This window comes from Microcebus murinus, chromosome 1 (genome assembly GCF_040939455.1).
Source record: "Microcebus murinus isolate Inina chromosome 1, M.murinus_Inina_mat1.0, whole genome shotgun sequence".
Taxonomy (NCBI): Eukaryota; Metazoa; Chordata; class Mammalia; order Primates; family Cheirogaleidae; genus Microcebus; species Microcebus murinus.
In genome coordinates, this window is record NC_134104.1 from 145,389,295 (window position 1) to 145,407,082 (window position 17,788).

Sequence of the window (17,788 nt, forward strand, 5' to 3'; positions counted from 1 at the left end):
AACAGACACAGTGAGGACCATCTCTCTGCTGCTCCCCAGCTGTATGATCTCCCTCCCTCGGTACTGACTTTACAAGGTGAACTGCATGGGCAGGTGATGTCTAATGGGGCCTGGCACACATTTTGGGGGTTAGACTCCAGAATGTTCCATCTCTCCAGACAGCTTCTACTCTAGAGGGTCACCTACCTCCTATCCTGGGGGACTCACCTCTTGAGTGAGCCTCTAGGGTGCATGCTCTCTTTTGGGGGTCGAGAAAGCCTCGCTGTGCCTACTCCCTGCCCCAGACTCCCCGCCGAGGCTCCCCCGAGCAGTCAGAGAACTGGCTTGCTGGGTCCTCTGGAGGGTGGGGCCTGGAGGAGGTGCTGGGTCCTCTGCCGGTTTGGCCCTTTTGGCCCGAGTGGGCCTTGCCAGACAAGTTCTCCCTGGAGGGGTGTGTGTGTGCGAGGGGAAGGGTGAGAAATGCAGAGGAAAAAGAATGAAGGAGCCTCGTGTTGTTCTTGGCATGAAGTGGCAGCCCAGGACTGAGGGAGGCCTAGCCTAGGGAGGGCTTCTCTGACCAGCTGACTTGCATACCCACCCACGATGGACAGGATGACAACCACGAAGTCGAAGATGTTCCAGCTGTTGGTGAAGTAGTAGTGGCGCAGGGCAGCCATCTTGATGATGCACTCGCCCGTGAAGATGGCCACGAAGAGCAGGTTGATCTTGGTCAAGATGCTGACTTTCTCGGGGCTTTGGTCGTCTGTTTCCACCATCATGGTCACCATATTCAAGCAGATGAGGAACATGATGGTGACGTCGAAGGCCTGCTTGGTCACGATGTCGAATATGAAGCCCTGGTACTTGTTCTGAAAGGAGGGGCACATGGGATGGGCTCGGCAGGGCCCTCAGGCCGGCCAGCAAGCCACCTGCTGCTGCTTCAGGCTGACAATGCCCCCAGCCACCCACTCCACCTGCTGGTGAGCCCAAGGCCCCCCCACTGCCACAGTGCACAGGGAGGAAGAAGTCACAGAGAGAGAAATAGCTGGCTCTCCTGCAGAAAAGCTCCCTGGGCTTCAAGGCCCAGCCCCGGGGCTCTCTCCTCTGTGAGGCCTTCCCGGATGGGTTTGCAGAGAGCCTTCTCCTGCCCTACCTTAGCGCACTGCTCATTGTGCTTCTCCTTTTGTTCCCACAGTCTGAAGGCTCGAGGTCAGATTTAAACTTCAATCCTAGTGATCGTGTTGGCCTTCAGATTAATATATTTTCTCCACTCTTTTTATGGAATTGATTTTAGTTATACTACTAACTCTATTTATATGTGCCTTTAATTGTAAATCAGCCCAGATTACTTTGGGGAAGAGATAAGATCATCAATAACACCCCCACCACTGCTAATCTAGAACCAAGCATAGCGAACAGGAAAGAATCAGATGAAATTGATGAACTGAATTAAAAAACTGAGCTGTTATTTACTAGCTAGTGATTTAGGTTACATTAGCTAATTTCACACACACACACACACACACACACACACACACAAACACACATTTGTTTTGGAGAATGGGTTGATGGGGCCACGGGAGTCAGCCTAGCAGGGGCCCCAGCTCTGCAGAGCTCCTGGCTCTACTCACCAGGGGACCCTGGAATACAGCTCCCTGACTGTTCTGGGGGCTCCAAGGATGAGGCTATGAATGGGGGGATGGCTGTGAAGCCCTGCTGTCCCTGGGGAAGGCCTGCACCCTGGAAGGGAAGGAGGGCGCTTCCTGGGGGTGGGAGTGTCCCTGGGACACTGCAGCCTTCTCATGCCTTCCTCACTGTCTGCATGAGGCCAAGGCCTCTCTTCATGGTCAGACATTTGAGAGTACCCCTAGGACGGGCTGAAAGACTGAAGAGGCCCTGCTGGCTGGCTGTGTGGCACAAGAGTGTCGCAGGGCCCCCGGAAGATCCTCCCCACTCCCCCCGCTGAATCTGGAGCCTAACTCACCAGGGGCCGTGGGATGGGCTTCTGGGGCTTCTTGGAGCCCAGCTTCTTCATGGCGTTGTAGTACTTCTTTTGCTCCTCTGTCATGAAGATGTCCTGGCCCCCTAAGTGCAGAGAGACAGGTACCAGCCTCATTTTGGGGTTCTCAGAGGCCCTGGCACAGAGGCCACAGGGATCTTGCCTCTTTGGTGAGGACGCCAGAGAGGACTTCCTCCTTGCTTCCTTTCCTGGTGGAGAAAGTAGGCCCCCATCCTGCACCAGAGAGCCTTCCCCAAACCTGCTTATCTAGGGTCCCTGTGCCCATTCACCTTGAGATCTCTCTGGCTTTGTGACCTGCAAATCCAATCGCCCCAGCTTCTCTCAGTAGCCTCGTCTCCCAGGTAGACAAGGGCAGGAGGGGGCCTCCCACCAGAGCCCCTTCTGACATTCTTACAGGCCTAGGTGTGCTATATCCACGGACACACCCTCTCCCCACCTGATTCCAGCATGGGCAAGAAGAGGACCGTCCCCAACAGGGAATGTGAGAGGAGGCCTGGAGCCAGAATGGCTCCTCCATCCCCTGGCACCCCGCCCCGCCCCGCCCGGCCCAGTGGGAGCCTGTGCTCTACGTATCTTTTTCTTCTGTTGGTTGAAGTTGTCAATGATGACACCGATGAAAAGGTTCAGGGTGAAGAAAGACCCGAAGATGATGAAAATGACAAAGTAGATGTACATGTAGAGGTTGTACTCCCACTGGGGCTGCTCTTCATACTGAGGGAGAAATGGCACAGTGAGGTCAGCCAGACCGGGGGCTCGGGATCAGACAGGAGGCAGGGGGCTGGCTGGGGTTTGCATTGTGAGAGAGGGTGTGGCCAGAGGGCGGTCACCAGCCCAGGTGTGTGTGTGTGCACAGAGCCAGGCCAGAGGTCAGTGGGGGTAGAGACGAGAGGATCGGACAGTGGCAGGTGAGGACAGCCTGTACGCTGGGCACAGCGTCAGTGTGTGGCTTCAGCCTGAGCCACAGGGAGGCTGGAGTACAGGGGACGATTGGGTGGGGTGCAGAACAAAGAAACTTGATTTGCATCTCTGTTGCTTCTACCCCATCCTTCTAGGGAAGGGTCAGTAAACTACAGTGAGTTTAATTTGAAAGACATTTGAGAATTTGGGGATTTAAAAAAAAATTTTTTTTTGAGACAGTCTTACTCTCTTTCCCGGGCTAGGGTGCCGTGGCATCAGCCTAGCTCACAGCAACCTCAGACTCCTGGGCTCAAGCGATCCTCCTGCCTCAGCCTCCTGAGTAGCTGGGACTACAGGGACGTGCCACCATGCCCGGCTAATTTTTTTCTATTTTTAGTTGTTTGGCTAATTTCTTTCTATTTATAGTAGAGAAGGGGTCTCGCTCCTGCTCAGGCTGGTTTCGAACTCCTGACCTTGAGCAATCCTCCCATCTCTGCCTCCCAGAGTGCTAGGATTACAGGTGTGAGCCACCGCACCCTGCTGGGACTTCTTGAGAGACCTTGCAGCTTGCCCCATGGGCAGGCCTGGGCATTCCAGAAAGGCTGAACCCCAGGTTGCCAAGTGAGACCCTTGGATGGCTGGGCTTTCAGATGTGGACACTGATTCCCTGGTGGCCAAGCAGCCAGGAGCCTCAGGTGTCTGATCTGGTGGGAAACTCACCCCTCTGGAGTCCACAGCTGCATACATAATGTCCATCCAACCTTTAAATGTTGCCTGGAAGGAAAAGACAAGATGAAGACACTCATTTAATTCTGCGTCTTGCTTGAGCTACTTGGGGCTCTTGTATGGACAGATGAAGCCAGGGAAAGGGCCTCAAGAAGGCCCTTCTTGTCCTACAAGAAGAAGTGAGAAGCAAGCTGCCTCACTCCACCCCTTCAGCAGTGTCCTGATGTCTGGGCAGTCAGGGAAGGGGCTGGAGGAGGAGGGGAAGCAGCTGAGCAGACACTCCAAGAAGGCCACACAGCCAAGAGTCTGACAAGGCTTGAAGGAGGTCTGCCCTTCAGATCCACATTCATTTCAAATTCTAAAACAACACAGAGTCCTGACAGTAGGTGCCAGGGGCAGAGAAGTGGGGCTTGGCCTCTCTGTTCTGGGTTGAGGTCACCCTCAGTGCTGATCTGGTCGCCCCACCCCATGCACCTCAGAGAACCGTGTGGCTTCCACTCCATGGACTTTCACAGGAAGTCCCTGAGGAATCCCAACCTTTCTCGTAATTAAGGTGGTCATTTTGCCAGCGGAGGGTGGGTAAATGTTTAACAATTGACTTTCCAGAAGAAGAAAAAGCCCTGATTGTTGTTTATCAGTTTGTCCGGTGTAAATATTCCCACCATGGTCAATTTCAAGTTCCCAGTGCGATGTTACTGAACACCGAGTTGGGAAGAGATGCACGGAGCACAGCGTTGTAGTATTTTATTAACACAATAGACATAAACAACCTCAAGAGCATAGATGATAATAAAAAGCAGTGATGAGCTTTTAGTATTTATCACATTTGTTTTAATATCATTCAGTTAGTAAGTTTATACAATTTAATTTTTTATAATGGTCACGTTTAACAACCAGCTTGCAAAATTACTGAAAATGTAACACTCAGCTCTTGTGTGCTGGCACAAGCTGGCTCTAGCACACTACATCACAGGACTAAAGAGGAAGGCTGGGCTGGGTGTGGTGGCTCACGCCTGTAATCCTAGCACTCTGAGAGGCCAGGGCTGGAGGATTGTTTGAGCTCAGGAGCTTGAGACCAGCCTGAGCAAGAGCAAGACCCCGTCTCTACTTAAAAAAATAGAAAGAAATTAGCTGGACAACAATAAAAAAAAAAAAATATATATATATATATAAAATTAGCCGGGCATAGTGGCGCATGCCTGTAGTCCCAGCTACTCGGGAGACTGAGGCAGGAGGATCACTTGAGCCCAGGAGTCTGAGGTTGCTGTGAGCTAGGCTGATGCCACGGCACTCTAGCCCGGGCAACAGAGTGAGACTCTGTCTCAAAAAAAAAAAAAAAGGGAGGCTGAACAAGACAGAGCCCTGCTGTTGGCTCCATTGTCTGCCCCAGTCTGGGCTGCTCTGAAGATTCAGAAAGAGCCCAAGAGACAGGCTTGGTGGTAAGACTGAATGCCCAGTGGAGTCTCACTTGTGTCCTTGGCAAAATCCAATCCTGCCCCAAGCCTCCTTTCAAGGCACCAGCTCAGCTACACAACCTCTCGGTGTCTAAGAGTTCTTATGAGGCAGGCAGGGCAGACGGGGAAGCTGAGGCTGCCTGTAGAAGGCAAGCTACTTCAGCCCCCGTGTCTAGAGGCCCTCACCTATAAAGAAAGAGCTGGAAATGCTCTGGGAGTGCTGGGGACCACCCGAGGTTTATGAGATGCTTGTGACTCAGTTCTTTCCAGCCACTGAGTGGTTCTGTCTGGAAAGGTGAGCGGTGCTCAGTGTACAGAGAGGGCCTTTCCTTTCACAGTTCTGACACTCAGAGGGACAGTCACGGGGATGGATAGCCCTTTGGGTCTGGCTCTACTCCCATTCTGCACTAGGCGCTGCAGGGAGTCTTGGTGGGATGACCGTTGGGACTCAAGGGACAGGTGGAGGTGTGAATGGATGTGCAAAAAGCTTGCAGGTTGAGAGTCTACTGGCCTTTCCTCTGCTTTCGGGACTAGAGACAGGTGTCTGGACTTGAGATTGGGATAGCAAGACAAACAAGTTGCAGCTCTATGCATTATGGCTCTGACTGCATTTCCGTTGTCAAGGCTAATGTCATGGCATGTGGTAGAATCACTGAAGCCACCACACTTGCAAATTCAATGGAAACTCTCGAAGGACTGTGTGTGTGTTTAAATATCACACATCTTGCACATCGAAGATGGAAATACACACATTCTTCTAAACAACACAAGAGCTAACACTACCTTTTATAATAGAAGGTGGCCAGAGTTACAATTTTGCTAATAGTTCCGGCTCTGGGTGGTCTGTGGTCGTTCATTGGTAACCTGTGCCACTACGTTGCCCAAGTGAGAGCCTGAGGTCAGCTTGACTACTGGCCAGGCGCGGCTCTGCTGCAGGGCTGCCCTGGCCCCATGCCACGCATCTTGGAGAATGTGACTTCCGCTCTAGAACTGAAAGTCTCGGGACTTCCCAAGGAGCCAAGTCCCTGGAAAGTCCTTAGCCTATTTGGGCACTGTGACCCTATAGTGAAGATCCAGCCCCACTGCCCACATGGTGGGTGCTGCTAGACAGCCAGTGAGAAGAAGGAAGTCCCTCCTCTCTGGGACTTACCACTTGCAGAAGGGCCAGGTACCCAGCCCCTACGTTGTCAAAGTTGACTTTCACCTTGGTCCAGTACAACTCGCCAGTGACATTGAAGGACTCACACTCGCTCTTGTTGTTCACGATGGTGTAGTTCAAAGGCAGGTCGCCCTCGGTCTGGTTGATGCACCTCCCGAACTTCCCGGCGAACAGGTTCACGCCCATGATGCTGAAGATGAGCCAGAAGATGAGGCAGACGAGGAGGACGTTCATGATGGACGGGATGGCGCCCACCAGCGCGTTGACCACCACCTCCGGGGCACAGAGAGGAGGCTCAGCTCCTGGGGTCCCAGAGCATACGCCCTTACCGAGACCCTCACGGACTCCTTGGCTACAGGTGGGGTGGGGTGTGGACCCTGAGGTCACGACGGGGGAAGAGGCCAACCCCAAGGCTGGAGGCCTGATGGGGAGTGAGGGAACCATCCCAGGCAACTCTAGAACATGTGCTTTCCCTTCCTGGCGGGGAGGCAGCAGCCTCTCTTACCCTCATGCCCTCAAATCGTGACAGCGCTCTCAGGGGGCGGAGTGCCCGCAGGGTCCGCAGTGACTTGATGGGGCCCATCTCAGCGAAGCCCAAGGTGTTGGCCACCAGGCTGATCAGCGAGACCTGTGGGAGCCAAAGTGGAGGTGGGAGGACAGGGACAGCTCTAGAGACAGAAGGTGGGACGCCCGGGCCCACCTAAGTAAGCCAGGGCTGGGTGTGCGAGAGCCAGCAGGCCTCTCTGAGTCCAGTCTTTATTATTCCGGGCTGGACTGTCCTCACCGGGTTGCTGTGCACTGGGCCAGGCTTCCCGGAGCCCTGGAGTGTCCTGGCTTTCAGACCTTTATTGAGAATCTGCTATGCGCACTTCACACCTGCTCTGTCGCAGCCCCGCTAACCCTAATGGCACTTGGATGCATCCTCCCTGCTCTACAGACGAGGAAAGTGAGTCCCGAACCCGCCCTGCTGGCGTGGCAAAGAAGGACACAAAGCCTGGGCTTTTGGTCCCATATTCTTTGCTTCAAGTCAAATTCTCAGGCCTGGCCCTTCTTAGAGATGCCTCTTTTGGGGAAGGAAGGGCAGTCCTGGGCTGAGTGTGAGCAAACCGGCAATCCTGGGGCACGTCCCCAAGGTCAGGCTTGGCCGCATTCCAACATCTTTAAAGGAGGAAAGCGCAGGTGGGGACTTGGTGGCAATGGGAGCCTCAGCTCTCTGTTCCTTCCGCCCCACCCCATCAGGGTGATTCTACTCTGTGGATTTTATCCCTGTAAAGCTCCATGGGCAGCCATGCCCCTCCTACTTCACCACTGGCCTGTGATCACAGGGTGAAGATGGCCTCCTGCCTGACCTCCCTGCAGTCACCATTGTCACCACCCTGGCACTCAGGCACCTATGTCCCACGGCCTCCTTCCAGGCTTGGCAGCTCCAGGTGGGAGGGGCTGGGCAGAGGCTTGGGGGAGGAAGACTCCGGGATCCGCTTGGGGGAGGAAGACTCCCAGGATCCACATCTGTGCGTGCTACCCCGGCTCACCCCTCAAGGACGCGGGGCTGCAGGTTCCCTTTCCTGGAGAGGCTGGGGTGCCTCTTGGGGCACCTCTTCTTGAGGGTGGGGCCTCCAGAGCACCAAGTCTGGCCGGTCTGCCTACCCCGTGTCTAACAGGCCGCCCTGTGGTCTCTGTTCTTTCCAAAGCTTGTCCCATCTGCCCCGCCCGTGGTCTCCCCGTCTTAGGTGACAGCAACCCCATCCCTCCAACTGCGCAGGCCACAATCCCTGGCGTCATCCCTGTCTCCTCTGTCTCTGACACCCTGTGTCTGACCCATCAGGATTTCCTGTTGGCTCTGCCTTCAAAATACATCAGAAGTTCAAATATTTCTCACCACTTTTACTGCCACCAGCCCGGCCAGGCCAGTGCCATTTAGCCCCTGGATGACTGCCAGAGCCTCCTAACTCTTCTCTCTGCTTCCACTGTGCCCCCTCCCCCCTCGCCTCCACGGCAGAGTGAGCCTTTCAGAGCGTAAGTCAGTGCACGTCACCCTTCTGTTCAAAGCCCTCCGCTGCCTCCCCATTTCATTCTAGCTAAAAGCCCGTGTTTTTTTGAAGGCTGCGCCCCATCCCCTCCCATGCAGTCTGGCCTCTCAGCTCCTGCACCTGCCTCTGTTCAGGCACCCTGACCTCCTTGCAGCCCCTTCAGTGTACCGGGCCTGTCCCCACCACAGGACCTTTGCACTGCTGTTCCTACCTCTGCTTGGAATGTCCTGCTGGACATTTGCCAGGCTAGGCTCAACTTCCATCCTGCTCAAATTCACTAGGTGGGCCTGCTCCGGCCGTCCTATTTAAAGCTGTAACCTACACCTTCCCCTCCTGCCCAACCCCTGAGTCCTGGCGCTCCTGACCCCCTTCCCTTCCCTACTTCCTTTTGCTCCATGGTACATATCAGTTCTAAGATAATATAAAGTTGGCTTGTTTGTTATGTTTGTTGTTTGCAGTCACCTTCCTTCACTTAGGCAGGAGTTTTTGTCTATCTGTCCCCTGAGATCTCCAGCACCTACTACAGTGCCTGCACATAGTAGATGCTCGATAGTATTTATTGAAAAAAAAAAATGCATGAATTGATCCTGGAAACATCTTTCCTAGACTCTGAAGGCTGAGACCAACTTTCCCATGAACTGTGGGGACAGGGGTGGGGTGGGGGTGTGTGTGAGCATGGCCAGTGTCCAGAAGGCTGCCTGCCAGCACCCACTCCCTCCTGCTCGCGCTCGGCCAAGGCTCCTCCGTGCTGTGAGCCTCAGCCGTCTTCCCCACCCGCTCATTCTGCTATCTCGCGCCTGCTCAGGGAGGCGCTGACAGTCCTCCATCCCCTGGCCTCAGCTCTGAGCTCCCCAAGGGGGTGTGTGACAGGTGGATGGTAGGTGGGCTTTCCAGAAGTCTTTGCAGATTCTCTCTCAACTGCCTTGGGGACGTCCCCCAGCAGGCCCAACTTCCCAAGAAGCTGCAGGAACAGCTGGGTCAGGACGCCTGAGGCTGAGCTGCCAGGATCTCAGGCCCTTCCATAGCCCCTCAACAGGGAGGCCTTGGGGTCCTCTCCTTCATCTCAGGGAGGCTCTGAGGGGTGGGCCAGGCTGCCAGGGCATCCACAACTCCCTCCTTCCCTCTCTCTACCCCACACCCCTCACCCCAGCATTGGCAGCCTCTCAGCCACAGGGTGACAGAAAGAGGTCCACACTGTAGGTCCAAGCACCTGGGTGTGTGTCTCTGTGCATATGCTCTAGCCCAAGGAGCCCCTCCCATGTGGCCCCCCACAGGCTTGGTGGCCCAGGCCTGGACCCTGGCCAGGCTTACTAGGGGCTGAGCCCCTCCCTTTGGCCTCTGAGTGGGGCATGGAGACTGAGCACAGGAAGGACAGCCCCTGATGTGTACAGAGCCCGATGCCAAGCTCAGAGCCACTGAGAAACCTGGTGCCCTCTGCAAAGCCCTCTCAGTCTGCAGGTCCTGGCCCCATCCCCCATCCTGTTCTGTGGGATCCACCCTGAGATACACTCCTGAGCCCTCCGCCTTCGCTGTGGCTCCCTCTGTCCTCAGTGAGCACAGACGGGGGACTGCTCTGTACCCTGAGCCTTGTTCTTTTTTTTTGAGACAGCCTTGCTCTGTCACCCTGGGTAGAGTGCGGTGGCATCATCATGGCTCACAGCAACCTCAAACTCCTGGGCTCCACTGATACTCCTCCCTCAGCCTCATGAGTAGCAGGGACTTCAGGGACTGCAGCTGGGACTACAGGCTTGGGCCACCACGCCCTGCAAATTTTTCTATTTTTAGTAGAGACAGGGTCTCGCTCTTGGTCTCGAACTCCTGGGCTCAAGCAATCCTTCTGCCTTGGCCTCCCAGAATGCTAGGATTACAGGTGTGAGCCACCGCACCCTGCCTTGAGCCCCCTTCTTATCCCACTGGCTACTGTCCCACTGGACAGTGCTCGGGGCCCCTGCACTCATCCTGCTTGGCACTCAGTAGTGTCCTGGGGCCTGCGCTGGGGGGCAGGAGCTGCCCACTCCAGCTGCCCACTGGGTGCTCAGAAGGCTCTCGACCTCCTGCCCGGGCCCTCAAGGCTGCCTGATCTCCAGGGAAGCAGCACAGAACCCCCAAGCCGGTACTTGTGACTTTCCTCCTTCTCACTGCAACTCTATCTCTCTCTCATCCTCCCCAAGTGGTAGCTTCTACCCGAGCAGGAGGATCTCTCTGCATCCCCACCATCCCTGCACCAGCCTTCTCCCCTCTGGCCTGTGGCTTACCCTGTCCCTGCAGTGTGGGCGCAGAGGCCCCGACCCGGGCAGCTGTCTGGTGGGCCTGAGAGGCACTGTGCAAGCTGCCATGCCGATGCTACAGCACGGCTTGTCTGCGCGCCTCCCTCTCTGGCCACCTGAGCAGGTGGACCCTCACCCCTGCCGCTGCCCACACCCCTTCCTGGTCTACTCTCAGACGGTCTCCCCCTGGTCTGGCTCCAAACAGGGGGTTCCGATGGCAGGACTCTGGTCTTCTCTTTCTCTTCTTCCTCCTAGGCTGGGGACCCTGAGGGCAGGGCCTGGGTCTCTCAGACTGGTCGCCTCCTCCCCTTCTGCCCGCCCCACAGCACACGTGTGCACCCCACTCCAGCCTGCTGAGTCGCCCCGCCCTCTGTCTCAGCTCCCCCTGCACCGCCAGTGGGCCTCCCCTCCCCTGCCCCCCTCGGGCGCCCACACTCACGTCCACGATGAGGAAATCGAGCCAGCACCAGGCGTTGGTGAAGTACTTCTTGAAGCCGTAGGCCACCCACTTGAGCAGCATCTCCAGCACGAAGACATAGGTGAACATCTTGTCGGCGTACTCAAGCAGAACCTTGATGGTCTTCCGCTCCTCCAGGTAGATGTCCTCGAAGGCCTGCGGACAAGGCCAGGCAAGGGGAATGTGACGTCCTGACCACTGCCAATTCCGCCCTGCATTGGGCACCAATTCTGCCCTGCATTGGGCACCAACTCCACCCTGCATTGGGCACCAACTCCGCCCTGCATTGGGCACCAACTCCACCCTGCACTGGGCACCAACTCCACCCTGCATTGGGCACCAACTCCACCCTGCACTGGGCACCAACTCCACCCTGCATTGGGCACCAACTCCACCCTGCATTGGGCACCAACTCCGCCCTGCATTGGGCACCAACTCTGCCCTGCACTGGGCACCAACTCCACCCTGCATTGGGCACAGTGTGTAATGATAGCTGCTGCCCAGGAGGCGGGGAGGTGAGAAATGCAGTGGCGGAGTTGGGGTGGGGATGGGGTAATTTTCCTTCCCAGTCAGTGTTAGACCCGGCATTAGTGTACCCTCCAAGGTAGGGTGTGTGCCATTGTGGGTGTGAGATGGTCCCATGTGGCATGTGGACAGTCAGGCAGAACGCCCAGTGCGGATGCCTCTCCCTTCAGGATAAAGAGCAAGTCTCAGTTTTGGGCTAGTGCATCCTTAAGATCTTTCGAAAACTTGCCAATCTGCCCTTTTTTGTTTGTTTGTTTGAGACAAGAGTCTCACTCTGTTGCCCTGGCGAGAGTGCCGTGGTGTCAGCCTAGCTCACCGTGGACTCAAGTGATCCTTCTGCCTCAGCCTCATGAATAGCTGGGACTACAGGCATGTGCCACCATACCCTGCAAATTTTTCTATTTTTAGTAGAATGGGGTCTTGCTCTTGCTCAGGCTGGTCCCAAACTCCTGAGCTCAAGCAATCCACCTGCCTGGGCCTCCCAGAGTGCTAGAATTATAGGCGTGAGCCACCACACTGGGCCCCAATCTGCCATTTTTTTTCTCTTTTTTAATGATTTAATGATCATTTAATTTAATTGAAATTAAAATTTAATTTAAATGATTTAATGATCATTTAACTATTTTTCTGATTTAATGATTTTTTTTGGATTTTTAAATTTATTTTTTTTCGCATATTATGGGGGTACAAATGTTAAGGTTAAGGAGAGAGGGTGTGCAGGCTCAGCTCACAGCTTTCTGTTGGAAAAATCATAAAATTTTTTCTGTTTTCCCTCCATTTTGTTTTTGCTCTATTTTCTTTATACAGTTATCTACTTTTCATAAGAAATAATGTTGGTTTCTAATTAACAATAATGATTAAGTTCCACTTTACAATAAATTTATTTAAATAAACAGAAAACGGTGAGAGTTGTTCGAAAGCAAAAATTTACATAAGTGATAGTAAAAGTGGTTTGTAGACATGAACTTTAGGAAGCACAGGAGTAGCAAAGTCAAATCTCCTGAGATCCTCAGAATCTAGGGGTCAAAGTTTCTAAAATGCTAAGAGCTCTAAGTCTTTCTCCACCTCCTCATTTCTGCCTAAATCCTGATTCCTGGGCCAAAACAGAAAATCCCATGACTCCCAGCTGCCCTCTTCCACCTCTTGTATCTGTATCTGTTCCTCTCGAGTTACTTCTCTCCATCCACAGTGTGCTCTGGGGCTCCCCATCTAAGCAACCGAACACGTCACTGGGGCCCTGGGGAGCTGCCTCCACCTGTCACTGCTGGGCCTCCCAGTCTGACTTCGGGGCCTCTGTGAGATACAGGGATCCAGGGGCCAGCGCTGTCAGCAGTGCCCGTTAACTGGCTCAGTGTAGACATGCACAACAGGATAATTCCAGTCCCCAGATGGACTCTGGGAGTTGTTCAAGATAAAAAGAAGGTGCATTTTTTTTTTCCAAGTATGCTTCTCATAAAAAATTAAATGATGTAGAAATTATAAAAAAAGAAAGTAATTCCATGTGAGTTTGTTTGGTAAAAAGAAAATAAAAATAAAGAAGAAAAAAAATTAAAAATTGGAAAAAAAAAAGAAAGTAAAAGGCATCCCCAATTTCATGAAACCAAAGTCACCACTGCTAACATTTAGGTAAATGTTCATTTTGACAGTATTTGTGTGTATGTGAGCACACACACTCATACATGCACACCTATACACACCACGATTTTATAACATGTACTAAATATTTGGTTTGCAATTATTTTTTCCACTAAACAATATGCTGTGAACATTTATTCACTTAATAGGAATACATAAAATAATGTCTATCCTTCTTTCAAAAGGCTTTTAAAAGGCTACATGATATTTCACTATTTGCATATACTACTATGTATTTAGCCAATAATTCTATTAATGAACATTTCAGTTGTTTCCAATTTATCCCTAGTAGAAACAACATTGCAGTGAACACCTTGCCTGATTGTTGTGGAGGATAAGTCGGGATGGCAGGCCGAAGGTGTGCTTTTGGTACGGGTTGAGAATGGGGCCCTCTGAATGGGGACACAAATTTACACTTCATCTACTGTGCACGGAGGTGGCTTTGCCCACCATTCCACCAACACTGGTGCTGTTTCTCCTTTTTCACCCTTCCCAGGCTCATTAATTAAACTTGCATTGCATTGCATTCTAATTTATTTTATTACTAGTGATGGCAAAAACTTTTCCATGTTTTGCAGTGTTCCTTTTGTGAATTACCTGTTCATAACCCTTGCCTTTTTAAACTTAAGCATCTGGTTTATTTGGGGACATTAACTCTTTGTTTGATAACATGACCCTAGTTTGTTCTGCATGTTTAAATCTTGTTTACTTTTATTTACTGTACTGAAGTTCTATACTTCATTTTCATTTGTTATTATATCATTTGATATATCATTTATTATAATTTTCATTTAGCAAACTTTATGGTGTTAAGAAAGCTCTTGCCTATTCCAAGTCTGGAAAACAATGACCTTTTTTTTTAAAAAAAAACTTTGTCATTGTTTTATATTACAATTTTTAAACTTTGTCATTGTTTTATATTATATTTTTAAAAATCAAATATATTTTGGTAAGGAGTAAATAGCCATTTTAATAACTTTTTTCAGAGTAGCTTGTCAGCTGTCCCAACACTTTATTAAGTAATTCACTTAAAATCCACTGATTAGAAGTCAACTTTATGATTATACTACACTTCTATATTTACTCACACTGATTTCAGACCTCTTTATGTGGTTTTACTGCTCTCTATTCCTGAATTAGTATCATATGAATTTCTGAATATTTTAAATAATTTTAAGACAAACTTTAGCAAATGTTTTGTCAAATTCCCTCAAATATGGTAAAATTTATTGTTATTGCACTGACTCTGTTAGGAGCTAATGTGAAGTCTCCCTACCCAAGACCAGGGTATGTTTATCTATTTGTCTTCTTTTATACTTCTTAGCAAAGTTTTACAGTTTATATGTATCTCTTACACATTTCTTGTTATATTTGTTCCCAGTTGTTTTAAGCTTACAGTGTTTGGCATGTAAGGAATATCTGAGAAATGTCACCTGTGACTAAATGGTTTCTCATAGTATAAAACAGCAACAAGGGCAACAATTTATTTTATAGCTGGCCATATAATGTTAATAGGTTTAAAAATTTTTTCTAGGCAGTCATATTATCTACAAATGGTGATAATTTCTATTATTTTTAACTCTTGTTTTTATACTTGGCTAATTGGATTGACTTTAATTCTTTTATTTTCCAATTTTTATATCATGTGTTTAATTTTCTTGATTAATTGCACTGGCTAGTGCCTCAAAACTATTATTAAATAATGAACAACAGCTAAAACATAGTTAAATTACATTTTCTTATTCCTGACTTTAATGAAAATATTTCAAGTGCTCTTACTACTAATGATAATGATAGAAGTTAATTTGAAAGTTTTTAATTAAATTAAGAAAATATATTTTATTTCTATTCTTATCAGAGTTTTAAAAATCAGGCATTCATTGAGATAATTATATGGCTTTTCATCTTTGTTCTGTTGTATAAATAGATTCCCTAATACAATACCATCCTGACATTTTAGAATATGACATACTTAATCTTTGAAATATATTTCTAGATCCTATTTGCATGTATTTTGTTTAAGATTTTTGCATTATTATTCATAAGTATAGAGTAGGAAGTACGAGAACTGGTCTAGATTTTCCTTTTGGTATACTTGAATTTTCTTTTTTTATGTAGTTTCTTACAGTTTGGTTTTTTTTTTAATTTCATCATATTATGGAGGTACAAATATTGTTAGGGTTACAAATATTGCCCCTGCCCCCCTCCCTCCCCCCAATGTGTCCAATCCCCCGCTGGTGTGCATCACGTTATGGAGGCATACACCCTTTCCTCCTCCCCCCTACCGCCTGCCCACCACCCAATAAAAAGTTTTGTTTTGATTTTTTTTTTGACATTTTGGTTACATTGTATATCTTTGCCTCTCCCTAAGAAGGGTTAGAGTTATGCCCTTCCCTTCCAAAATACTCGCCACCTCCCTAAGATTGGGTCCCCTCACCCCCCCGCCTGAATCCCTGATGAGCATTGCCACCATTTGAAAACCATAGTTTTAATCAGTCAGTACCAATTTGATGGCGAGTAGATGTGGGGCCCATTTTCCATGTCTTGTGTCGCCTCACTTTGGATAACGGGTTTAAGCTTAATCCAGGATAGCATAAACGGTGCTAGCTCACCGTCATTTCTTAGGATTGAGTAATATTCCATTGTGAGCATATACCACATTTTAATTATCCACTCATGAATTGATGGGCTCTTGGGTTGTTTCCATGACCGTGCAATAGTGAATTGCGCTGCTATAAACATTCGGGTGCAGATGTCTTTATAATAGAATGTCTTATGCTCTTTTGGGTAGATGCCCAACAATGCTATTGCAAGGTCGAATGGTATTTCTATTTCTAGCTGTTTGAGGTATCTCCAAATTCTTTTCCACGAAGGTTGCACTAATTTGCAGTCCCATCAGCAGTGCAGGAGTGTTCTTGTTTCTCTGCATCCTTGCCAGCATTTGTTGTTTTGGGATTTCTTGATATAGGTGGTATCTCATTGTGGTTTTGATTTGCATTTCTCTAATAATTAGAGAAGTTGAGCATTTCTTTATATGTTTGCATGCCATTATTCTGTCTTCTTTGGAGAAGTTTCTTTTCATTTCTGTCGCCCATTTCTTGATGGGATTGTTTGCTTTTTTCTTGTTAATTCTTTTAAGTTCTAGATAGATTCTTGTTATTAGACCTTTATCAGAAGTGTAGCGAGCAAATATTTTCTCGCACTCTGTGGGTATACTTGAATTTTTAAAAATCAGCATTATTTAGCTTTCATAAAAAATAATTTATAGACTTTCCATCTATTTTCACACACTAAAATGTTTTAAATAGAATTGGAATTATTTTCTTCCTTAAGAATGTGAAAGAATCTTCCCTTGGAGATGTGAGAGATTAGATTAGTTAGTGGATATCTATTTGATTGTTTTAATTTTTCAGAGAATCAGCTTTTGAGTTTTATATATTAGTTTTACTATTTATTTTATAATTCATTAATACATGTTTTTGTTTTATTAATTATTTCATTTGGTTTCCCTAAGTTTATTTTATTATTGTATTTCCAATTTCTTGAGTTAAATGATTTATTTATGTTCTCTCTATTTAATAATGAAAGTGTTTAAGTAAATGAATTTTCCTCTTATTACAGTTTTGGCTACATCACACATGCAGTATTCTCAATATTGTTATTTTCTATTTTTTTTCTGCCATAGTTTTTCTCTACCTCTATTTTTATTTTCTTATTTTTCTAGATCACAGGTGGACAGAATTTGTTAAATCATAATCTTTGATTTATAGCACACTATCATCTTTGGTCCATGAAAGGCCCTTTTAAACTAATTAATTAAATGAACATCCATGAGCCTACCACCAAGCTACTTTTTGTTTGACCCAAGGTTTGTTAAAGAATGACTTTTACTTCTGAAGTGATGGGCCTTGCAAAAAAAGAATGACATTTACATTTTTGGGATTTTGTTTTTAATCCTTCTGTTTTTGCTATTTTTACCACTTTCCTTACCTGTAAAATAGGCTTAACAATAGTACCTATCTCATAGAGTTGTTGTGAGAATTGAATTAATGTTTATAAAATGCTTAAAACAGCATCTGGCATACAGTGAATGCTATTTAAGTGTTAGCTATTATTTTTATTATGATGATGTTATGTCAAATTTATTAAATGTGTATATCTTTTAGATCTCTAATTATCTTATTCTTTCTACTTGAACATCAAGAGCAGAAGTGTGGTAAAATCTCCTAGTAACCCTATTGTTGCTTTTTTGTTTTTTTCCAATGGTTTTTGTTTTATATATTTAAGTAGTATGCAATCTCAAGAAAATATATTTATAATATAGACTGTCCCAAAAGTCTCCATACAAAGAAAAAATTTTGTAAATAAAGGTATAGTACATTTAGCTATAATTTCCCTTTTTCCCTATATGTGGAAAGTTTTGGCATACCCTGTAGTTATATTTTGATTACAGGTTGGACCCTCTGTGTCTTATCTTAAGCTTTTAACCTTTAATTCAACAAACAAAGACCCCCTGATTCTGTTGTCATTATTTGTGTTTGCCTGATCTACCTTATTATTTTGCTTCCGATATTTCTGAGTCACATTGTTTTAGGTTTGTCATTTGAGAGCTTTTTTAAAAAATTTATTCAGAGTCCTT

At 48.1% G+C, this 17,788-nt stretch overlaps 1 protein-coding gene across 1 annotated transcript in view; it reads right to left on the bottom strand.

Annotated features, from left to right (window-relative positions):
• Nucleotides 1–17,788, bottom strand: part of SCN5A (sodium voltage-gated channel alpha subunit 5) — a 99,904-nt gene that overhangs the window by 5,667 nt on the left and 76,449 nt on the right. The window contains exons 21-27 of the mRNA XM_012756399.2: nt 10,972–11,145; nt 6,741–6,863; nt 6,227–6,508; nt 3,617–3,670; nt 2,573–2,710; nt 1,964–2,068; nt 578–848 (exon numbers count right to left, since the gene is read on the bottom strand). Coding sequence (XP_012611853.2) covers nt 578–848; nt 1,964–2,068; nt 2,573–2,710; nt 3,617–3,670; nt 6,227–6,508; nt 6,741–6,863; nt 10,972–11,145 — 1,147 coding nt within the window. The remainder of the gene's footprint in view (nt 1–577; nt 849–1,963; nt 2,069–2,572; nt 2,711–3,616; nt 3,671–6,226; nt 6,509–6,740; nt 6,864–10,971; nt 11,146–17,788) is intronic.